Source organism: Antennarius striatus, chromosome 5 (assembly GCF_040054535.1).
Source record: "Antennarius striatus isolate MH-2024 chromosome 5, ASM4005453v1, whole genome shotgun sequence".
Classification (NCBI taxonomy): domain Eukaryota; kingdom Metazoa; phylum Chordata; class Actinopteri; order Lophiiformes; family Antennariidae; genus Antennarius; species Antennarius striatus.
In genome coordinates, this window is record NC_090780.1 from 133,931 (window position 1) to 158,546 (window position 24,616).

Below are 24,616 nucleotides of genomic sequence, written 5' to 3' on the forward strand. Positions count from 1 at the left end.
GTACAAGTATATGCAGTCGTTACGCTTCTGATTGTTAGCAGATGCTTACATCAAATTCACATGAGGCGCCATACCCAGCATGGCATATTGCATGTGCCCGATTGAGGAGTTTTAAAGTGTGTGTTTGTGTGTGTGTGTGTGTGTGTGTGTGTGTGTGTGTGTGTGTGTGTGTGTGTGTGTGTGTGTGTGTGTGTGTGTGTGTGTGTGTGTGTTAGGGGGGGGGGTGTCAGTGGGTGTTTGAGTTTTGAGTTTAGGTGTGTGATGGCATGCATGCATTGTAATCTATTGTATTGTAATGTAATGTATTGTATTGTAATATCATGTCATGTCATGTATTGTAATGTATTGTATTGTAATGTATTGTAATTTAATGTATTGTAATGTAATGTATTGTATTGAATTTTATGGTAATGTAATGTATTGTAATGTATTGTAATATACTGTAATGTATTGTAATGTGATGCATTGCAATGTATTGTAATGTAATTTATTGTAATGTTATGTATTGTATTTTAATGTATTGTAATGTAATGTATTGTAATGTAATGTATTGTATTGTAATGTAATGTAATGTAATGTCATGTATTGTACTGTAATGTAATGTATTGTAATGTAATGTATTGTATTGTAATGTAATGTAATGTCATGTATTGTACTGTAATGTAATGTATTGTATTGTAATGTAATATATTTTAATGTATTGTAATGTAATGTATTGTATTGTAATGTAATGTAATGTACTGTAATGTCAGTCAGTCAGTCATCGTCAGATTACCACCGTTATATCCGCCGCAGCTGGTCACGGGAAGCCGGAGCCTATCTCGGCGGCATAGGGCGTGAGGCGGGGGACACTCCAGGCACAAAGACAGTGCACTGCGGAGCCACACACAGACATACAACCATGCACACACACACTCATCCCTACGGGCAATTTGGAACGACCAATCAACCTGAAGTGCATGCTTATGGCGGTGGGAGGAAGCCGGAGAACCCGCAGAGAACCCACGCAGACATGGGGAGAGCATGCGAACTCACAGAGCGGGACTCGAACCCTGGTCCGCCGTGTTGTGAGGCGGCACTGTGCCGCCCCCGTATTGTAATGTAATGTATTGTGATGTATTGTATTGTACTGAAATATCCAGGTCCTGCTGATAAACTGGACACAGGAAAAGAACAGAACCACAAACGGAGGCTGAAGCGAGACATCGGGCGCAGGAAAGCGTGTTGTTTGGTCTTTACTCAACATGCAATTTCATGTGTACCACAAAACAGTACGAAACACAATATAAATATAATGCCAGTAAAGTCCTGAAATTTGGGCTGTAAGACGAGATTCCCCATGTGACAAGTCCAAGCATTCACCTGTGACCAATAGCTGTCTCTCCCTCTCTCCAAATACATATTTTTGAGAAACATTACGGCACCTTGTCCTTAGCCGCTGTCACCTCTGTGTGTTGTATTGTTATAGTTCTGTTGACATTTAATTAACATCATGGTCCCTTTAGTCCAGAGAACAATGTAGTTAATGTCCTACCCATCTACTCAAATGGTAAACTCGTCCGAGATCCCTCTCCTCAGGAATGTGCTATGTGATGTCCAAGTTGAACTGAGATATAGATGCAGTGTGGTGGAAAGTTTTTAATACAATAAAATAATACAATAAAATAATATAATAATATAATAAAATAATATAATTTCTTGACCCAAAAATCTGGAGTGTGTGTGTGTGTCAAATCTTTCAGCACTTGGGAGAAACGGCCACAGGAAGTCTCGAGGTCATGAAAGATTCTGCAAGAATCTAATCTGTTTTTAGAAGTGTTTGCGTAAATGTCAGTATCTGTTAATAATTTTGTCTGCACTAAATGTCCGCATGACTGATTAGGTTATGTCATCAGCCATGTGAAACTGTCGACTAGACGTCTCTGCTAACTTCTTGAGGTCATGATGCACCTACTGAAAATGGGGGAAAGGTTAGTGGAGAGCAGAGGGAATGAAGTTAAACAACTGATTCACACCTCCATAGTTACGCCTTTAGAGTATAAAAAGAGATGTGATCCATGTTTTAGTTTGTACTTGAAGTTTTTCATCTTCCCAGAGTACTCTGCAACAACACACCAGAGGACTTTTTCATCGTCTCCAGAGCTCTCATCATTCTTAGATAAGTATTTGTTGAACTTGTCTGTTTGTTGAACCTGTCTGTCTGTCAACCTTCTGATGATGTTATTGGACTCATACTCAACCTATTGATGATATTATTGTACTGCTACGCAACCAATGCATGATTTGAATTGACAAATAAATATCTTGTATTTTACACTGTCTCCTGTCCTTAAGAAAAATGAAACCCCACCCCACCACCTTCCCTGTATCTATAGATTTTTATGTGTTTAGGCATGTTTCCAGGTTGAGGAAATTTTAATTTTTTTATATACTGTTTTGATCCCTGAAGGGAAATTAAGAATGCACACTCTAGCTAATGACTCAAACGCATGCATATATATATTAGTGTTTACAGGCCCCTGTAGCACACACACACATACATAAGGGGACCTGTAGGCATGCAAGGGAGGTAGAGATGCAGGCAGCTCCATCTTGGTGCGCCTTAAATGAGCAACTTTGTAAAGGGGACGGCACCTTGCTCAAGGGCGCCTCGGCAGTGCTCCAGAGGTGAGCTGACACCTCCCACTGTCAGCTCACCTCCGGGTTTTGTTTTTTTTTGGGCGGGAGCGGGAATCGAACCACCGATCTTGAAATCATAGGACAACACGCTCTACCGCCCGCTTTACCACTGAGCCACTACCGCCCCATAATGGAATGGGTTGATGGTAGAGCTGATAATATTCAAGCAACAGAGAGAGAATGTGTATTAATACAATAAGAAGTTAAAAGGTGTCTCAACGTGATGGCAAACACAGTGCTGATGAATGCACACGTCAGCAAATATTTTTAAAAGCCTTTGATTTTTAACACATGAAAAAAAATTATTGCATTTTTTTAGTGTATCACAGCACAATGAGCTAAGCTGTTGCATTTCATGTCAACGTTTGACTGTTATGAACTCACAATGACCTGTAGCCCAAAGAGTTCTGCATTAAAATGAAACTTACGTGTGAGATACGGTAATCCCTCGATACTCTCGGTTAATGCATTCCAGGAATCAACCGTGAAAAATGAAATTCCGCGATATAGCGACAAACTATTTGTCTTATTATTTACGGTAATTTAAATGTTTCTGAACCCTCCCCATACTGATATTAAACCACCTTCTATCTTTATTAGCTTTTCCCACACTCTGATAGACTGTTTAAAACAAGTTTGTATTAAAGAAGTGTTTCTTTAATACACAGGAGTGTGCTGTGTTCCCTCAGTCTTGGAACGCAGCGCACTCACGAATGCTGTCAGCCAATAGCAAGCGTATACGGTATCACGTGACTACCTACTAAAAATCCACGATGCAGTGAAGCTGTGCATTTTGAAGGGTGATTAAGCGATCGATTACTGTATTTTCATTGGTTCTCATTATTGAGTTTGGGCCAGCGTTTTTCAGAAATAGTTAATAACAATAAATATTGTTTGACAAAGTGTTTCCAAATCTATTCTTAAAAATATCACAACATTAATTTTATACAAATCCTCATATCTGGAGGGGAAACTCACCTCTGTCAATCTGGCAGTTCTCACCGGTCCAGCCCAGTTTACAGACACATTTCCCAGAACCCTCCATGCCCTGATCACATCGGCCCTGCTTCCCACAGCTGCAGGCTGAGAAAGAGACCACCAGTAATTCAGAGAAATCTGACAACGCAGTTGTGAGGATGTGAGGCGTCTACGTAAGGTGTCGGGTTTCTGCAAAATAAATATTTTTCATTTTATCAAAAGATAATTTTAGGTGACATTGGAATAATTTTGACGTATTAGTAAAAAATGTTTAAAATGTGTTGGGAAAGTCTTATAACATCACAAGGTAAAAGTCTGTGGATATGAGTTAAATATGACGCTAACGATACTCCGCTAACTGTAGCCCAAGGTGCAGTTCAGAAAAAATGTAGGTTTGAATCCTGTTAAGTGTTTCCCTGACAGCTGATAAAGTATTTAACATGGACAAATCAATTCTTGGTCAGATTCTTGATCAATAAGTGGCACTAATCGATAGTGGCATGTATCCGGGAGGGTGATGAGGGGGGGTACAGGGCATTGGTGGCTGACTTCGTGGAGTGGTGCCAACAGAACCAGCTCCAGCTCAATGTCTCCAAGACAAAGGAGATGGTGCTGGATTTCCAGCGGGTACCTCCCTCTCCACAGCCAGTGATCATGGAGGGCAGTGAGGTGGGGGTGGTAGGAAACTATCAGTACCTGGGACTGCAGCTAGACAGCAGACTGGACTGGTCACTCAACTGGGACTGTGTGTACAAGAAGGGGCAGAGCAGGATGTACTTCCTGAGGAGGCTGGCCTCCTTCAACATCTGTCCTGAGCTCCTTCTCATGTTCTATCAGTCCGTAGTCTCCAGTGTGCTGTCATACGCCATTGTGTGTTGGGGTGGGGGGGCCAGGAAAAGAGATATGGACCGTCTGAACAGACTCATCCACAGAGCGGGCTCAGTGGTCGGGCTGAGCCTGGACTCTGTGGATATGCTTCTGGAGAGCAGGACCATGTCTAAAGTTAAGGCTATCGTTAACAACACCAGCCACCCCCTACACACCACCTTCTCCCAGCAGAGGAGCACCTTCAGCGGCAGACTGCTGTCACACAGCACCTCCACAGAGAGGCTGAGGTCCTCCTTCGTGCCCCGTGCCATCAGGGGGTACAATGACTCTCTCAGGAGGAGCGGGGGGGAGGTGGCGAGGTCAGCACGGGGTTGAATGGATTTAATGTAATTTAATTTAATTTAAGTTTATACTGTTTATATTTTTAAATTTTATACTGTTTTATATTTTAATTTAATTTTATACTGTTTATATTTTAATTTTATACTGTTTATATTTTAATTTAATACTGTTATATTTTTTAAATTTTATACTGTTTATATTTTAATTTTATAGTGTTTATATTTTAGTTATAGTTTAGTATATAAGTCCTGTTAGTGCTGCATGTTTCTGTTAGTGTAGTGTATGTCCTGTGATGTCAGTGTTTCTTTTTCTCCTGGTGTTTATCCAGTTTTATTCGTTATGTAATGCCTGAGCGGTGGCTATATACGATTTCCTCTGGGATTTATAAAGTATCTATCTATCTATCTATCTATCTATCTATCTATCTATCTATCTATCTATCTATCTATCTACCTACCTACCTACCTACCTACCTACCTACCTACCTACCTACCTACCTACCTACCTACCTACCTATCTATCTATCTATCTATCTATCTATCTACCTACCTACCTACCTACCTACCTATCTATCTATCTATCTATCTATCTATCTATCTATCTATCTATCTATCTATCTATCTATCTATCTATCTATCTACCTACCTACCTATCTATCTATCTATCTATCTATCTATCTATCTAACCATTTGTAAGCATTTCATTGCTTTTACGACTATTTTAGTAGCTATACGAGCTGTTTTGGGGACAGGGGGAGACAAGAGAGGTGTGAACACAGTGGTGCTGCTCGGTGGGGGTTGTGGCAGAAAGGAGAACTGCAGTACAATAGTCGAATATGGAGACACATTTGTCCGTATCTCTGAATTTTCGTTAGTCAAATGTTCGTAAAATGAGGACTAGCTCTCTATATCCCTCTTTTGGGTTAAACTCATATCACACTGCACTCTCTGTTGTCACCTTACCAGTACAGTTTGGGCCATAGTGGCCGCTGGAACACAATTCACAGGCTTCTCCTTTGTATCCTTGATGGCAACGGCATCTTCCTGAACCTTTGACATCATCATCACACTCACCATGATTGTTACAAGGGGCCCCAATGCCACCTGGACAAACTGAAACATACCAGGAAGGGATGGTCAACAATACAGTGAGGATAAGAGTCGTCACCTGCAAAAGAGGCACTGTGCATGGTACTGGGTCTAAAATCTGATTCTTCTGAAGGTATGACTATTAGTTTAATTAGAATATGCATTAGGCAGAGAAAGAGGTTAGCTAAAAAGAAGTGGGACACTGAGAGGACTGAGGAGAGTAGACAGGAGTACAGGGAGATGCAGCGTAAGGTGGAAAGGTAGCAAGGCTAGAAGTTTAGGAACAGGGTTCAAGTTGTTCTATCATGGTGTAGATGGGAAGAGAAATGGAGGAGGAGTTATCTTGAAGGAGGAGTTTGTTAGGAATGTCCTGGAGATAAAAAGAGTGTCAGATAGAGTGATGAGTCTGAAGCTAGAAATAGAAGGTGTGATGTTCAATGTTGTTAGTGGGTATGCTCCACAGGTAGGATGTGAGCTGGAGGAGAAGGAGAAATTCTGGTTGGACTTTGATGAAGTGATGCAGAGCATACCTAGAAGTGAGAGAGTTGTCATTGGTGCAGACTTCAATGGACATGTTGGTGCAAGAAACAGAGGGGATGAGGAGGTGATGGCAGGTTTGGTATCCAAGAGAGGAACGCAGAAGGATAGATGGTAGTTGACTTTGCAAAAAGGATGGAAATGGCTGTAGTGAATACTTTCTTCCAGAAGAGGCAGGAACATAGGGTGACCTATAAGAGTGGTGGTAGGAGCACACAGGTAGACTACATCTGGTGTAGACGGTGTAACCTGAAGGAGATCAGTGACTGTAAAGTAGTGGTAGGTGAGAGTGTAGCCAAACAGCATAGGATGGTGGTGTGTAGGATGACTCTGGTGGTGAGGAAGATGAAGAGGACAAAGACAAAGCAGAAGACGAAATGGTGGAAGCTGAAAAAGGAAGAGTGTTGCATGACTTTTAGGAAGGAGTTAAGACAGGCTCTGGGTGGTCAGGAGGTGCTTCCAGATGACTGGACAACTACAGCTAATGTGATCAGGGAGACAGGTAGAAGAGTACTTGGTGTGTTATCTGGAAGGAAAGTAGATAAGGAGACTTGGTGGTGGATTGAGGAGGTACAGGAGTGTATACAGAGAAAGAGGTTAGCTAAGAGGAAGTGGGACACTGAGAGGACTGAGGAGAGTAGACAGGAGTACGGGGAGATGAAGCGTAAGGTGAAGGTAGAGGTAGCAAAGGCCAAACAAGAAGCTTATGATGACTTGTATGCTAGGTTGGACAGTAAGGAGGGAGAGACTGATCTATACCAGTTGGCAAGACAGAGAGACAGAGATGGGAAGGACGTGCAGCAGGTTAGGGTGATTAAGGATAGGGATGGAAGTCTATTGACAGGTGCCACTAGTGTAATGGGAAGATGGAAAGAGTACTTTGAAGAGTTGATGAACGTGGAAAATGAAAAAAAACAAAGACTAGAAGAGGTGACTGTTGTGGACCAGGATGTAGCAAAGATTAGTCAGGATGAAGTGAGGAGGGCACTGAAGAGGATGAAGAGTGGAAAGGCAGTCGGTCCTGATGATATACCTGTAGAGGTATGGAAGTGTCTAGGAGAGGTGGCAGTAGAGTTTCTGGCTGGGTTGTTCAACAGGACCTTAGATAGTGAGAAGATGCCTGAGGAATGGAGGAGAAGTGTGCTGGTGCCCATTTTTAAGAACAAGGGAGATGTGCAGACTTGTGGCGACTACAGAGGAATAAAGCTGATGATCCATACAATGAAGTTATTGGAGAGAGTAGTGGAAGGTAGACTAAGGGCAGAAGTGAACATTTGTGAGCAGCAGTATGGTTTCATGCCAATGTAGCCACAAGAGGACACAAGCCAGTGTCTTATTGTGCCGGTCCCAAGCCCGGATTAATACAGAGGGTTGCGTCAGGAAGGGCATCCGGCGTAAAACTTTTGCCAAATCAAAGATGCGAATCAAACCTATGACTTCCATACCGGATCGGTCGAGGCCCGGGTTAACAACGACCGCCATCGGCGCTGTTGACCTACAGGGCGCCGGTGGAAATTGGATTACTGTTGGTCGAAGAAGGATAGGAGGAAAGTGCGTTCGCACGAAAAAAGAGAAGAGGAACACCAAGAGTATAGGACTAAGAGTAGGGACGTTGAATGTTGGAACTATGACAGGAAAAGGTAGAGAGTTGGTTGACATGATGCAGAGAAGGAAGGTAGACATACTGTGTGTCCAGGAGACCAGGTGGAAAGATAGCAAGGCTAGAAGTTTAGGAGCAGGGTTCAAGTTGTTCTATCATGGTGTAGATGGGAAGAGAAATGGAGGAGGAGTTATCTTGAAGGAGGAGTTTGTTAGGAATGTCCTGGAGATAAAAAGAGTGTCAGATAGAGTGATGAGTCTGAAGCTAGAAATAGAAGGTGTGATGTTCAATGTTGTTAGCGGGTATGCTCTACAGGTAGGATGTGAGCTGGAGGAGAAGGAGAAATTCTGGTCAGACCTTGATGAAGTGATGCAGAGCATGCCTAGAAGTGAGAGAGTTGTCATTGGAGCAGACTTCAATGGACATGTTGGTGCAGGAAACAGAGGTGATGAGGATGTGATGGGCAGGTTTGGTATCCAGGAGAGAGTAGTGGAAGCTAGACTAAGGGCAGAAGTGAACATTTGTGAGCAGCAGTATGGGTTCATGCCAAAAAAGAGTACTACAGATGCAGTATTTGCGTTGAGGATGTTGATAGAGAAGTATAGAGAAGGCCAGAGGGAGCTGCATTGTGTTTTTGTAGATCTGGAGAAAGCTTATGACAGGGTGCCCAGAGAGGAACTGTGGTATTGTATGAGGAAGTCTGGAGTGGCAGAGAAGTATGTTAGAGCGGTGCAGGACATGTATGAGGACTGTAAGACAGTGGTGAGGTGTGCTGTAGGTGTGACAGAGGAGTTCAAGGTGGAGGTGGGACTGCATCAGGGATCAGCTCTGAGCCCCTTCTTGTTGCTATGGTGATGGACAGGCTGACAGATGAGGTTAGACAGGAATCTCCATGGACTATGATGTTTGCAGATGACATTGTGATCTGCAGTTAGAGCAGGGAACAGGTGGAGGAGAAGCTAGAGAGGTGGAGGTTTGTCCTGGAAAGTAGAGGAATGAAGGTTAGCCGCAGTAAGACAGAGTACATGTGTGTGAATGAGAGGAACCCAAGTGGAAGAGTGAGGTTGCAGGGAGAAGAGATCAAGAAGGTGGAGGATTTTAAGTACTTAGGCTCAACAGTCCAGAGCAATGGAGAGTGTGAAAAAGAGGTGAAGAAGCGTATACAGGCAGGATGGAACGGATGGAGGAAGGTGTCAGGTGTGATGTGTGATAGAAGAGTTTCAGCTAAAATGAAAGGAAAGGTGTACAAAACTGTGGTGAGACCAGCGATGTTGTTTGGTCTAGAGACAGTGTCACTGAAGAAAAGACAGGAGACAGAGCTGGAGGTAGCAGAGATGAAGATGCTGAGGTTCTCTCTGAGAGTGACCAGGAAGGATAGGATCAGGAATGAGTACATCAGAGGGACAGCACATGTTAGAAGTTTTGGAGATAAAGTCAGAGAGGCCAGACTGAGATGGTTTGGACATGTCCAGAGGAGAGATAGTGAACATATTGGTAGACGGATGTTGAGTTTTGAACTGCCAGGCAGGAGGCCTAGAGGAAGACCAAAGAGGAGGTTTATGGATGTAGTGAGGGAAGACATGAAGGTAGTTGGTGTGAGAGAAGAGGATTCAAAGGACAGGGCTAGATGGAGGAAATTGATTCGCTGTGGCGACCCCTGAAGGGAAAAGCCGAAAGGAAAAGAAGAAGAAGAAGAAGTATGGTTTCATGCCAAAACAGAGTACTACAGATGCAGTATTTGCTTTGAGGATATTGATAGAGAACTACAGAGAAGGCCAGAGGGAGCTGCATTGTGTTTTTGTAGATCTGGAGAAAGCTGGTGACAGGGTGTCCAGAGAGGAACTGTGGTATTGTATGAGGAAGTCTGGAGTGGCAGAGAAGTATGTTAGAGAGGTGCAGGACATGTATGAGGACTGTAAGACAGTGGTGAGGTGTGCTGTAGGTGTGACAGAGGAGTTCAAGGTGGCGGTGGGACTGCATCAGGGATCAGCTCTGAGCCCCTTCTTGTTCGCTATGGTGATGGACAGGCTGACAGACGAGGTTAGACAGGAATCTCCATGGACTATGATGTTTGCAGATGACATTGTGATCTGCAGTCAGAGCAGGGAACAGGTGGAGGAGAAGCTAGAGAGGTGGAGGTTTGTCCTGGAAAGGAGAGGAATGAAGGTTAGCCGCAGTAAGACAGAGTACATGTGTGTGAATGAGAGGGACCCAAGTGGAAGAGTGAGGTTACAGGGAGAAGAGATCAAGAAGGTGGAGGATTTGAAGTACTTAGGCTCAACAGTCCAGAGCAATGGAGAGTGTGGAAAAAGAGGTGAAGAAGCGTGTCCAGGCAGGATGGAACGGGTGGAGGAAAGTGTCAGGTGTGATGTGTGATAGAAGAGTTTCAGCTAAAATGAAAGGAAAGGTGTACAAAACTGTGGTGAGACCAGCGATGTTGTTTGGTCTAGAGACAGTGTCACTGAGGAAGAGACAGGAGACAGAGCTGGAGGTAGCAGAGATGAAGATGCTGAGGTTCTCTCTGGGAGTGACCAGGATGGATAGGATCAGGAATGAGTCCATCAGAGGGACAGCACATGTTAGAGGTTCTGGAGATAAAGTCAGAGAGGCCAGACTGAGATGGTTTGGACATGTCCAGGGGAGAGATAGTGAATATATTGGTAGAAGGATGCTGAGTTTTGAACTGCCAGGCAGGAGGCCTAGAGGAAGACCAAAGAGGAGGTTTATGGATGTAGTGAAAGAGGACATGAAGGTAGTTGGTGTGACAGAAGAGGATGCAGAAGTGAGGGTTAGATGGAGGACACTGATTGGCTGTGGAGACCCCTGAGGGGAAAAGCCCAAAGGAGAAGAAGAAGATACATTGATGAGATATCCCGTTATCACCTGGGCTTCAACCATGACAGGTCAAACAGGACTGGGGCTGGCCAGAGTTGTTTTGGGGAGTGTTTTGTCACATGGTCTCAAGAAATAATTGACAAAAGTCAGATAACAAACTAATTGATATCATACAGCTCTTTGGACCAAAACAGAATATCTACTCAAAAGCTTTACAGATGTCCATGATATCAGTTACAGTCACATGTATTATTTTAACAGCCACATGCAGACAAAATGTATTCATGCAGCAGTAATACAACTACATGATTTGCAGTTTGGAATGATACGTCCTGATTGTAAAAGGATACATTGCATACAATTTAACAATGCAATAAACTCTCACATTCTATACATTTGTGGCACCACAGAAAAATTAACTACTGCAAAATATGAGAGACACAAGCTTTTCCAGGCATCTGGGGTGAGGTGAAGTTAATTTTAAATTACAAGAGTAGCTTCCTTGTATGCTTCCCCTCATTACCTTGACAGGTTGGTCCATAGTGATTTTTACAGCACTTCTGGATCCAGGAAGGGTACAGGCAAACTCGCTTACAGCCTTCATAATGTAAAAGATCGTCCAAGTCGGAATGCCAACGTGGTCGCAAGCTCACATACCTGGAGCGAAAGTTCATGCAATTCTCCACCCTTCCCTGCAAAAGGGTTGGGGTGGCATTTATCACCATGATAATGAGACATAGTACCAGTTTGTTAATGTTTGCATTTAAGTAAATGGTAGATCTCACTGTGTCTTGGTGCTTGAAGTGACAAGGTGGAGGAAAAAGGCAGCGTCCACAGCGCCCCTGAAACATTGATAAAGAAAGGTTTGCATAAATACAAGGATGAAAATAACACCACTTGCACAAGAATGAAACAATTGGTACAATGCATTTCTTTTATCAGAATTCAAGTCGGCATTAATTACACACAACTACATCAGTCGGGGGGGTCACTGAAAAAAACACTGAGTCAGTCCAATTATGCCAGAATGAGGTTGAACATTTTCTCTGGAACCAGTCACGGTTGTACCATTTTTGGCTGTCGAGGTGCTGTCCAATCAACAGTGAATTCTGCTGATAATTGGCAGACTTTCTGGGATGGATGTCTAATTATTCATTCATCTTCCAACCCGCTTAATCCGCTAACGCAGGGCGCGGGGGAGCCGGTGCCTATCCCGGCAGTCTCAGGGCGTGAGGCGGGGGACACTCCGGGCACGACGCCAGTGTACCGCGGAGCCACAAACAAACAATCATTCACACACACACTCACTCCTATGGTCAATTTGGGACCAGCCAATCAACCTGAAGCGCATGCTTTTGGAGGTGGGAGGAAGCCGGAGAACCCGGAGAGAACCCACGCAGACACAGGGAGAGCATGCGAACTCCGCACAGAGCGGGACCCAAACCCAAGTCTGCCGTGTTGTGAGGCGGCACCGCTAACCACTGTGCCACCCATGTCTAATTAGGAGACACTAATTATCCATCTAACAGTGAATGATTCTACTGTTATATCCAGTAATCTAATCAAACCCTGAAAACCCAGATCTGAAACCAAGAGAGTTCCAGTCATTTACACATCTCATTATAAATCCTGATCCTACATTAAACTATAAATTATTGGAAACTTGTTGGTTCGTTGGTTGATTGGTTGGTTGGTTGGTTGGGTGGGTGGTGGGTTGGTTGGTTGGTTGGTTGATTGGTTGGTTGGTTGGTTGGGTGGGTGGGTGGTTGGTTGGTTGGTTCGTTATTTGATTGTGAAAATTTTCTTCCTTGATTTATTGTAAAACACATTGTAAAATAGCAAAATTATCAATTGTGACAACTTTTTTCACTTGTTGTGTTTTAGTTTTATTAGAATAAATCTTCCCAGTTTGAAGGGCTTTCAGAGACCACTATGTTTCTACATGAGCCACAAATGGACAAAACAAACACTCGCTGTAAAGATGTGTTTGGCTCGATTTTCAGGTTTTCATCAGTCAATGCAGGAGAGGATAAAGACAAAGTGTCCTCCTCTGGCAGCAATCTACAAACACTAATTATTTCACAATTAAAATTTAAAATAGTAAAAACGTAATGGTAAGAGTTCTACTAACATAAGTGGTTTTGTTCTCCACGGTGTCACAGTGCGCTCCCAGGCCAGGTGGCTCCAGTAACTGGTCAATGCCATAGGCCACGCCGTCCTTGAAGCTCATGTATCGCTCCACTAACCTGGCGTTATTTATCAGTACATCCCCCTGTAACATGAAATACAGGCAAAAAGAGTTTTAAACAAAAGAAGAAGATTTTTTTTTATTTTTGCAAAAACACTCTAATCACATTCAAACATTTTACAATTTTACATTAGATGCAAGCACTGAAGTGCTTCAAAAGAAGAAGATTTTGTGCAAAAAAACTTCAATCACATTCAGAACATTTTACAATTTTTCATAAGATGAAACTTTAAAAAAAACACTGAACACCAATAAACAAAAGGAAAGAAGAAGAAGAAGATTTTAAAAGAAGTCTAAGTCTATTTATAAAAGCCAAAGATTTTTTTTTAAGTACATTTATTTATAAGGCCAAAATAAAAGATGATCATGTTGACACAGAATCCAAAAGAGATTCCCACAAAAAGGAATTCACATCAAAAACATTCCTGAATGAAGAAAACTAACATTTATCAAACTAAAAACAGAAGCTCTTGTCTCCATGTTGAATATGCTTCATTCATATTCAAAGTACAGGACTTAAAACACAGAAGAAGAAGAAGAAGAAGAAGAGTATTTAATAAAAATAAAAAACCAGCAATACATAAAAACTTAGCTCCATACCTGTCAACCTCATCGGATGCTCACCTTCAAGTGTGTCCATTAGAATTTCCCCAAATTAAAAAAATAAAAATAAAATTGCATAAAAGTTTAAATCCTAAAAATTGACATTAAATTTATTTTAAGTCGTCTTGACAAATAATTGACTTCTTTGACTCTGGCATTCCTTCAGGGTTGACATGAATGTAGCGTCAGAACAATCTCAATTCTCTAACAGGAACAACAGGAGATGGCGCCACTAACAACAAGAACACATTCATATGCTGCCATTTCCTAACATTAGTTCTAGGTTTACTAGGTCTGAAAGCAGAAACACTGAATTAATGATATGAACAACGAGTTCTACTCCAGTTCTCCTGCTGGAACATCAATCACAACTTCGGATCCCCTGCGGATGCCTTTCATCAACATACAGGACAAGATAATGCCCATGACCTGCAGGAAGACAATAATAAGAACTAGAACAATCACCCACATGATATTTGACTGCAGATAATCCGCAATAGCATGCTGACAGCCCTTCTGGTAGACTATGTCAGCATTTGTCATGTTTCCGATTCCACAGCCTACAGTTTCCTTAATACAGCAGGAGTCGGGCACAGTATCCTCCTCAGGCAGAAATTCGCCCCAGTCGACAGAGCTGTTCACACCACAGCACTTCAGATTCTGCTGTGTGAGGTCCACAATTAACTTGAATTCCTCCGTACTGTTCTCGTAGTGGGAAAGTGTTTCTTCCATGCTGTCCCTTATTAGTGTTGTGACTTTGTTTCTGAAGATGTAGCCACTGATCACTGCACCGAACTGAGTGATGCTGATCAGCGTAAGCAGGACGGCAAACATGGCGACGATGCAATAGCTCTCTTTCCAAGCTCCGCAGCAGCCGAGGAAGGCGATTAAGAAGATCGCCACTCCCACTGCTACGACCAAGATGGGATAAGCTGACCCAAGTGCATCATCTATCTGGATGGTCTTGTGCATAAACATTTGAATCATGACGCCCACGACAATCAATACTAGGCCACAAATCCAGAAAAGGAGGTTGAAAAAGGACATCAGGTACTTGAGACATTTTACTCCCCAATTCAGACCCATGGCTGAAGAGGATCAGTTTTCTGAGACAAGGACTGTAAAGTGATAGGTATCGTAAAGGTTTGCAATAACTCACTTAAGAAGAAGAAGAAGAAGAAGAAGAACCTTTCATGATCCTCTTGGGGAAATTATTTTTCCACTCTTTATACTCTTTACAAGTCTTCAAGTCTTCAAGTTCTAAATAAAGTTTCTTCTTCTTCTTCTTCTTTTCCTTTGGGCTTTTCCCTTCAGGGGTCGCCACAGCGAATCAGTGTCCTCCATCTAGCCCTGTCCTTTGAATCCTCTTCTCTCACACCAACTACCTTCATGTCCTCTTTCACTACATCCATAAACCTCCTCTTTGGTCTTCCTCTAGGCCTCCTGCCTGGCAGTTCAAAACTCAGCATCCTTCTACCAATATATTCACTATCTCTCCTCTGGACATGTCCAAACCATCTCAGTCTGGCCTCTCTGACTTTATCTCCAGAACCTCTAACGTGTGCTGTCCCTCTGATGTACTCATTCCTGATCCTATCCATCCTGGTCACTCCCAGAGAGAACCTCAGCATCTTCATCTCTGCTACCTCCAGCTCTGTCTCCTGTCTTTTCCTCAGTGACACTGTCTCTAGACCAAACAACATCGCTGGTCTCACCACAGTTTTGTACACCTTTCCTTTCATTTTAGCTGAAACTCTTCTATCACACATCACACTTGACACTTTCCTCCACCCGTTCCATCCTGCCTGGACACGCTTCTTCACCTCTTTTCCACACTCTCCATTGCTCTGGACTGTTGAGCCTAAGTACTTCAAGTCCTCCACCTTCTTGATCTCTTCTCCCTGTAACCTCACTCTTCCACTTGGGTCCCTCTCATTCACACACATGTACTCTGTCTTACTGCGGCTAACCTTCATTCCTCTTCTAAATAAAGTTTACAGGTCCCAAAATGGGCTATTTTTAACACAGCAGGTAATAATAAAACTCTAAAAACACAGCATATATACATAAACATGAACAAGACGAATACATAATCACACACACCCCCACACACACCTCCCACTTCTCACTAACAGCTGTCCTCTGAACCTACAACAACCTAAAACAATCACTACCTCTTCCTGCTAACAAAGAAGAATGGATGAACATGAACTGCTGCTAAGGTCAGCGAGGGCCGACCTGTGACGAGGCCTCAGTGGCCAAGAGACAGTCCTGCAGGAGGATCTCCACCCAATTCAGCGACAGCGGAGACACCAGGACCCTGTGGGAGATTCAGTCCATCACGGACTACAAGCCCCATGTCCTGCCACAGCTCCACCACTGAGCTGAAAAGACACCTGGTGTCTCTCTCTTCCCTCACAGACATTTATAACACCCACCTCACCCACAAAGCCATCAGCATTGCAGGTGATCCTGTCACTTGAGGCGGAATATGGACCCAAGTGCAGGACACCAAAAGCAAATCTTCCTTCCATGATTTATTAACAAACGTAAAAATTCTCCAGACAGACAAGAAACTAAGAATCAGGACCGACTACCTGGAACCAAACATGAGCAATGAACCCGCTCTGAGCTCTCATTGAGCCAGGCTTAAAAAGCCTTAGAGTCATTAGCTCAAAACAAGTTCAGGTGAGATGATCACCACGGTGTGTGGATGAGTCTCAGGTGTGGAGCCGTGGCTCCACCCACCAGCTTGGCCTCTCCCTGCCACACAGCAGCACTGCCACGCCGATCCGTGACAGTACCCCCCCCTCAAGGGACGGCCCCCGACGTCCCATAAACTGTCCCAGGGAGGGTCAGGAACAGGATCAGACTCGAGGCGGGGAGCAGGAGCAGGATCAGACTCGAGGCGGGGAGCAGGAGCAGGATCAGACTCGAGGCGGGGAGCAGGAACAGGATCAGAGTCGAGGCGGGGAGCAGGAACAGGATCAGACTCGAGGCGGGGAGCAGGAACAGGATCAGACTCGAGGCGGGGAGCAGGAACAGGATCAGACTCAAGGCGGGGAGCAGGAACAGGATCAGACTCGAGGCGGGGAGCAGGGACAGGATCAGACTCGAGGCGGGGAGCAGGAACAGGATCAGACTCGAGGCGGGGTTCAGCAACAGGAGCAGACTGGCGTCCGGGCGGGGGTACCGAAACCGGCACTGGAACAGGCTCGAGGTCTGGCAAAAAGGTGAAGCTGGAATTCCAGCGTAAGCTGCCAGCCATGCCCAAGTGTCTCTCCCCCGCCGTCTCCACTCGGCAGCCTGTTCTGGGTTCCAGGAATTGCTGCTGGTCAGGGCAGCAAGGAGGTTGGTGTCCGCTGGGTCCAGAGTTGGCTGGTTCATTCTGTCACGTGAGGCGGAATATGGACCCAAGTGCAGGACACTAAAAGCAAATCTTCCTTCCATGATTTATTAACAAACGTAAAAATTCTCCAGACAGACAAGAAACTAATAATCAGGACTGACTACCTGGAACCAAAGATGAGCAATGAACTAGCTCTGAGCTCTCATTGAGCCAGGCTTAAAAAGCCTTAGAGTCATTAGCTCAAAACAAGTTCAGGTGAGATGATCACCACGGTGTGTGGATGAGTCTCAGGTGTGGAGTCGTGGCTCCACCCACCTCTCCCTGCCACACAGCAGCACTGCCACGCCGAACCGTGACAGATCCCACCCCTCACAGCCTTTTCAGCCTGCTGCCATCAGGTAGGAGACTGCAGAGTCTGGGGCCAGAACCAGCAGGCTCAAGGACAGTTTCTTTCACCAGGCGGTCAGGAGGCTCAATTCCCTGAATTCTACCCTCAACTCTACCCTCACCTTTCCCTGCCCTCCCCCCAGCACCTGGCTACCCCCCCCCCCCCCCCGTCAACTCGGACTGCGCACACGTCACTTCCCCTGCGGGATTAAAGAGTGTATAGAGATGTTTACCATCCCTCGTGTTTCTTCTCATACTTTGTGTTGTACAGCCTGTTGTACTGCCTGTGTTGTACAGCCTGTTGTACTGCCTGTTGCACCGTGGGTCTAAGAAAACGGTCAGTTCATCTGTGCTGTATGTCGTGCATATATGGTACATTTGACGATGACGCTGACTTAGACTTTGACTATATTTAGATTTTTTTGTTTTCTTACCACCCGGGTCTTGTCACAGCTACCTTTGATGATGGACCCATGCATGGTGCGGAATGTAGAGTATTTACCTGGCTGACTGAGACCCATAACCTACATAGACAAACACATACACACACAAATTATTTTTACATCTGTAACTTAATCTAGAAAAGAAACAAAAATAGTTCAAGAAAGACATTTTAAAATTTAGAGAATAAGTATGAAGATAAAAATTACAACATGCACTTTATATGAGCTTTGTAAGCATCTAAATGTTGGGACCTCAGCAGGCAAGGAAGTTGTCCTTTGCAATTTTAGCCAAAAGTGGCATTGTATTAAGCCCGTTATGGAACCTCCTCCTCATACCCTGGAGCTTCGGATGATGTGAGCCTTCACAGTGGCAGCCAGCTGGTCCTGGTGGTCAGGGCTGGAGAGCCAGCGCTGTCTTTCAGGTGGTATGGATTGGAGGGCCTCGTCTGAAGGCCAGAACATGGTGAACGGCTGATGGATGGACATGTCGAGCACAGGCAGTAATCCTGCATCCTGCACAAAATATACAGATCAGTTTCCATATTAACATTCTATGGTGTCACAAAAATATTTTTCCCTTGTCCCAAATGTCAGATCAAAATACAGAACCCAACTGCTGACAAAATGAGGGGCAAGAAAAAGTTTAAAAGTCTGAAAATACTGTCATGTTTCTAAACTTTCAAGGCTCAGGCCCAGCCAATAGTGTTTAGTCTGAAGTGAACATTAAGTTTTAAATAAAATAGTGGGCCAGCCCACAATTTCAATGGCCACATCTGGCTCCTACTATGAAAAAAACTTCTTGGGTACCACTGCTGTGAAATGACATTTCCCTGAGGGGGCAATTACTTCTGTCCAAAAGGTGAAGGGGATTTGTGGGAGGAGACCTCAAACCAGGTGATACTCAGGTCATTCATGTTTTATTTTTGTTGTTTTTACCTCCACCAGTTTGTAGAAGCGGCTGTACCCATAATAGAGAGCTGCTGACTTGAAGTTCATCTACATAGAGAGAGTTTGACAGGTCACATGGTCTGCCTGTGAAGATCGATCATTCGCCTACTGTTAATCCATTTTAGTTATCAATGCACCATCTTAGGCTGGAGAATTTGTTTTTCCTGAAGGCTGTACGGAGTGAGCAGGATGTTGATGTGGTGAATGACACCGTTAGATGTGATGTAATCACTCTTCACGATCCTTGATTTGTTGTTGACCCAGACTGAATCCTGCAGGAACGGAGAGACAGATGAAGACAGAGGTGAGGCGTCTCAGAGAAAGTAGAAGTAAACATAATATGGATCTAATGGTAGAGTGAGAAACAGATGAAGAGAAGGAGAGAAGTGACAGGATGCTTATAGAAGAAGTTTTTTTTTTGCAAAAAACCTTTAGTCACATTCAAACATTTTAGAATTTTACATTAGATGAAAACACTAAAGTGCTTCAGAAGAAGAAGATTTTTTGCAAAAAAACTTCATTTAGAACAAGAAGAAAGTCCATTTTATTGTCCCCTACGGGGAAATGGTTTTCTCACTCCACACTACAGTTGCATAGTTACATTGGTGTTAGGTCATACATACTGTACATACATAGTTGTATACAGGCCCCAGAAACACAACACACTAGGGGCCTGTAGGCACGCAATTAGTAACATCAAACAGTGCAGTACATAGGGGGAGGCAGAGTGACGTGTCGCATGAGGGATTGCGCCACAAACGAGCAGCTTGTAGGGGGGACGGCGTCTCGCTCAAAGGCACCTCGGCAGTGGCAGGGAGGTGAACTGAAACCTCCCACCCTCAGCTCACACTCCGGAGGATGTCTTGGCGGGAGCGAGAATCATACCAACGATGACTGGGCAATGTCTTGTCTTCAAGACGTCTACACTACCGCTGAGACTCTGCCGCCCCTTATATATACAGTAAAAAAAGTCCCTCTCACCCTTGTGGGGTGGTATCTGTGTGTCATCATCAAGCTCGGGTCCTCTACCAGAGGCCTGGGAGTCTGAGGGTTCTGCCAAGTATCTTGGCTGTTCCTAGGACTGCGCTCTTCTGGACTGAGGCTTCAGATGTTGTTCCAGCAATCTGCTGGAGCCACTCTTCCAGTTTGGGGGTCACTGCCCCAAGTGCTCCTACTACCACAGGGACCACATTAACCTTGACCTTCCCCTTCGGGGACCACATTAACCTTGACCTTCCACACCTTTTTAACCCGGACGTCGCCCGGGTTAACAAGGTCCACGTCAGATGCTGGGGAACCAGGGCAATCTGGAAATATGGAGAGAAGGGATATATGGGGCGGATGTGGGACCAATGGATGCTTCGAAACCCACAATCAAGGCTAACAGAGAAACAGCTGTTAGCCCAGTGTTCCAACATCCATAACCAAAAACTGCTATCACAACTAGAGATCGATGGAATACAACAACAATGCTACGGCAAGGGGGAGCCAGGACGCCAGGTCAGCAGGGGGATATCACCCGCCCCACAATCCGAGATTGGGTACAAAGCCCCAAGAGACATAGACAGCCTCAATACAAGAGCTGCTGACCTGCGAAGGAAGATCGTGACCCAAATGGAAACCTGGCGCCTCCGACAAATACCGAAGCTAAGTTGTCAAGTACCTTCAGAAGATCTGCTAGAAGATGTGAATGCTGCAATAAGAACCATCCCCACAGGGAACATAACTGAGACCAACAAGCTGATCCACAGTACAGCAACAGTAATCCTCGAAATGCTGGGATATAAGATCAACACAGGGCATAACAAAAAATACCCTCCATGGAAGAGACGGTTAGAGGCCAAGATAAAGGCGACACGGAGAGAAGTCAGCCAGCTAGCCGAGCTACAGAAGGGGAACATGGTGAATAAAGGGGCACCCAGGAAATACAGCAAGCTCTCCATACCTGAAGCACTCGAAACTGCCAAACAGAGACTAACGGCTCTGGCTACCCGACTGAAGCGATACACCAAGGAGATTGAGGCCAGGAGAATAAACAAGACCTTCTCCACTCAACCAGCAAAGGTGTACTCTCAGTGGCAGGGAAATAGCATCCGGCCAGACCCACCAAGAGCTGAGGTGGAGAAATACTGGAAGGGCATATGGGAAAGAGTAGCATCACACAACACCAATGCCCAGTGGCTAGTGGACCTAAGGACTGACCACAGCTGCCTCCCAGAACAAGAACCAGTAACCATCTCAATGGCAGACATCCAAGAAAGAGTGTCAAAGATGAAGAGTTGGTCAGCACCGGGCCCAGATATGATCCATACATACTGGCTAAAGAAGCTGACAGCACTCCACGAGCGTCTAGCAGCACAGATGAACCAGCTGCTAAGGGATGGGACGCACCCAGAATGGTTGACTGAAGGCAGGACAGTCCTGATCATGAAAGACCCACAGAAGGAATCTACCCCATCCAACTACCGGCCAATAACCTGTCTCAGTACAACATGGAAGCTCCTGTCAGGCATCATGGCCGCTAAGATGAGTAGGCACATGGATCAATACATGAGTGGGACACAGAAAGGAGTTGGTAGTAACACCAGGGGAGCCAAGCACCAGCTACTGGTGGACAGAGCAGTACACAGAGACTGTAAGAATAGACAGACCAACTTGTGCACCGCCTGGATTGACTACCAGAAAGCCTACGACTCAATGCCACACACGTGGATACTGGAATGTCTGGAACTGTATAAGATCAACAGGACACTAAGAGCCTTCATCAAGAACTCAATGGGGAAGTGGAAGACAACCCTGGAGACTAACTCCAAGCCAATTGCCCAAGTTAACATCAAGTGCGGCATATACCAAGGGGATGCACTATCACCACTGCTGTTCTGCATAGGCCTGAACCCCCTCAGTCACATCATCACAAAGAGTGGCTACGGATACCGATTCCGAAGCGGGACAACAATCAGCCATCTCCTCTACATGGATGACATCAAGCTGTATGCCAGGAATGAGCGAGAAATTGACTCACTGATCCACACCACCAGGATCTACAGCGACGACATAGGGATGTCATTCGGATTAGACAAATGTGGCCGGATGGTATCAAGAAGAGGCAAGATGATCAGAACTGAAGGGGTCAACCTACCAGGAGGCAGGATAGAAGACATCAAGGACAGCTACAAATACCTTGGAATCCCACAGGCTAATGGCAACCATGAGGAGGCCGCAAGGAAGTCATCCACAGCCAAATACCTCCAGAGAGTAAGGCAAGTCCTGAGAAGTCAGCTGAATGGCAAGAACAAGGTCCGAGCCATCAACATGTATGCACTGCCGGTCATCAGATACCCCGCTGGGATCATAAGCTGGCCAAAGGAGGAGATAGAAGCCACAGATATCAAGATTAGAAAGCTCCTCACCATGCATGGAGGGTTTCACCCCAAGTCCAGCATCCTGAGGCTGTACACTAAGCGGAAAGAGGGAGGCCGAGGACTAGTGAGCATCAGGGCCACTGTCCAGGATGAGACATCAAAAATCCAAGAGTACATCAGGAAGATGGCCCCAACAGATGAACTGCTCAGTGAATGCCTTAGACAGCAGAAACCTGAAGAGGAAGAGGAGGAGGAGGAGACAACATGGAGGGACAAGCCCCTACACGGCATGTACCACCGTCAGATAGAGGAAGTGGCTGATATCAAGAAGACCTACCAATGGCTGAATAAAGCTGGACTGACAGACAGCACAGAGGCACTGATCATGGCAGCACAAGAACAGGCCCTAAGTACAAGGGCAATAGAGGCCAATATCTACCACAGTAGATCTGACCCAAGGTGCAGGCTATGTAAAGAAGCCCCAGAGTCAGTCCAGCATGTGGTAGCAGGGTGTAAGATGCTCGCCAGCTCAGCATACATGGAAAGGCACAACCAAGTAGCTGTGATAGTGTACAGGAACATCTGTACCCGGTATGGACTAGAAGTACCCAAATCCCAATGGGACATACCACCGAAGGTGGTTGAGAACAGCAAGGCTAAGATCCTGTGGGACTTCAGCTTCCAGACCGACAAACAGCTACTGGCTAACAAACCGGACATTGTGGTGATGGACAAAGAGCAGAAGAGAGCAGTGGTGATAGATGTGGCAATCCCAGCTGATGCCAACATCAGGAAGAAGGAACACGAAAAGATTGAGAAATATCAAGGGTTGAAAGAACAGCTGGAACAGATGTGGAAGGTTAAGGTTAATGTGGTCCCCGTGGTAGTAGGAGCACTTGGGGCAGTGACCCCCAAACTGGAAGAGTGGCTCCAGCAGATTCCTGGAACAACATCTGAAGCCTCAGTCCAGAAGAGCGCAGTCCTAGGAACAGCTAAGATACTGCGCAGAACCCTCAGACTCCCAGGCCTCTGGTAGAGGACCCGAGCTTGAGGATGACACACAGATACCACCCCACAAGGGTGAGAAGGACATTTATATATATGTAGAATTGGCTATATTACAGTGGCATACATTATACAAGTAGTCCTCAATCCTACAAACACTAAGCTGAAGAACAAGGCCAACCGCATCCAGGTCCAACGGCAGAACAAGCCCATCAGCAGCTTATTGAAGACATATGGTTGTCATGGAACAGTGAAATTGAAAGATCACCATTGAATGGCACCTTCTCTAAGCAGGATGTCAAGTCTTCAGATCTTCAAGCTGACCAGGATGGAACAATACGGTAAAACAAACGTGAGCTTCCACCAACAAAAAAATGGCCTGTCAAGTCCTCGCAGTTTGTGTTCACTGCTGACACGTCCCTGGTATGTTGTGTTCCAAAGAAGGATCAGAATGTGGTATTGATGGGTCACTGCAGAGGGATGGCAGGATCTGTAGCCAGGAGCATCAGAAACCAGAGACCATCATGGATTATAATACCACAAAGGGAGGGGCGGACAACATGGACACGCTGGTGACTGCCTACAGCTATAAAATCTGGTATTTTCTGACAAACTGGATATCGCTGCATACAACGCTTTTGTAATCTGGATGGCACTGAACCCAAAATGGAACAGAGGGATGCTCTGGAGGAGACGCCTCATTCCTGATGAACTAGGAAAGGCAGAGAAGACAACAGGCTCCAAAACATCAGCCTCTGCAGCCATCATGAGGAGGAGAATGCTGGTTCTGCTTGGATGACTTTTAGTCTTTTGTAGGGGTTGCCTTTGAATGTAAAGCCTCCAGAGTCTCCTTTTGGGCCAGTTCTACCCAGAAGAAGAGAGTTTGGGCTGATGTACTGTACGCAGTCCTCACAGCTTTGGGTCCTGGCATCTATTGGTCTTTCATTAGCCGGGTTAGCTGCCACGTAGAAGAATGTCTGAAATTCTCCCCACGTGAAGACTCCTCCTAAGTTAAGCAGGGCTCTTTTCACAACACGAACGGTTGCTTCAGCAGCTCCATTCCTGTGAGGTGAGTCCGCGGGATGGATTTTCCATCTCCATTCAGTTCCATTTTTATACATTCCTGTTCTCAAGCTCTGACTAATTTATTTGGTCTAGGAACTGGTGAAGCTCTTTGAGGGCAGGTTTGGCTCCCACAAAGTTTTTTCCAGGATGTCCCCTCAGTGCAGTGAATCTCTGGTAGGCCAGTAGAAATCCTTCCGCTGACTGGTCACCAATGACATCTGTGTGTATAGCCCTCGATGCCATACAGCAAAAGACGACTCCCCATACTTTGAGCCTTACTTTCTTTCTGACTTCATCTTTCACTTCAAAGGGTCCAAAA

The 24,616-nt window shown here is 45.1% G+C and overlaps 1 protein-coding gene and 1 pseudogene across 3 annotated transcripts in view; both read right to left on the minus strand.

Annotated features, from left to right (window-relative positions):
- stab1 (stabilin 1) overlaps positions 1-24,616 on the minus strand; it is a 108,918-nt gene that overhangs the window by 25,888 nt on the left and 58,414 nt on the right. For all 3 annotated transcript variants that reach the window (XM_068314994.1, XM_068314996.1, XM_068314997.1), the window contains 9 exons: positions 19,003-19,137; positions 18,854-18,913; positions 18,254-18,430; positions 17,909-17,998; positions 13,019-13,159; positions 11,673-11,729; positions 11,411-11,579; positions 5,790-5,939; positions 3,658-3,762 (listed from right to left, as the gene is read on the minus strand). In XM_068314994.1, coding sequence (XP_068171095.1) covers positions 3,658-3,762; positions 5,790-5,939; positions 11,411-11,579; positions 11,673-11,729; positions 13,019-13,159; positions 17,909-17,998; positions 18,254-18,430; positions 18,854-18,913; positions 19,003-19,137 — 1,084 coding nt within the window. The remainder of the gene's footprint in view (positions 1-3,657; positions 3,763-5,789; positions 5,940-11,410; positions 11,580-11,672; positions 11,730-13,018; positions 13,160-17,908; positions 17,999-18,253; positions 18,431-18,853; positions 18,914-19,002; positions 19,138-24,616) is intronic.
- On the minus strand, positions 13,197-17,570 carry LOC137595132 (CD63 antigen pseudogene; annotated as a pseudogene).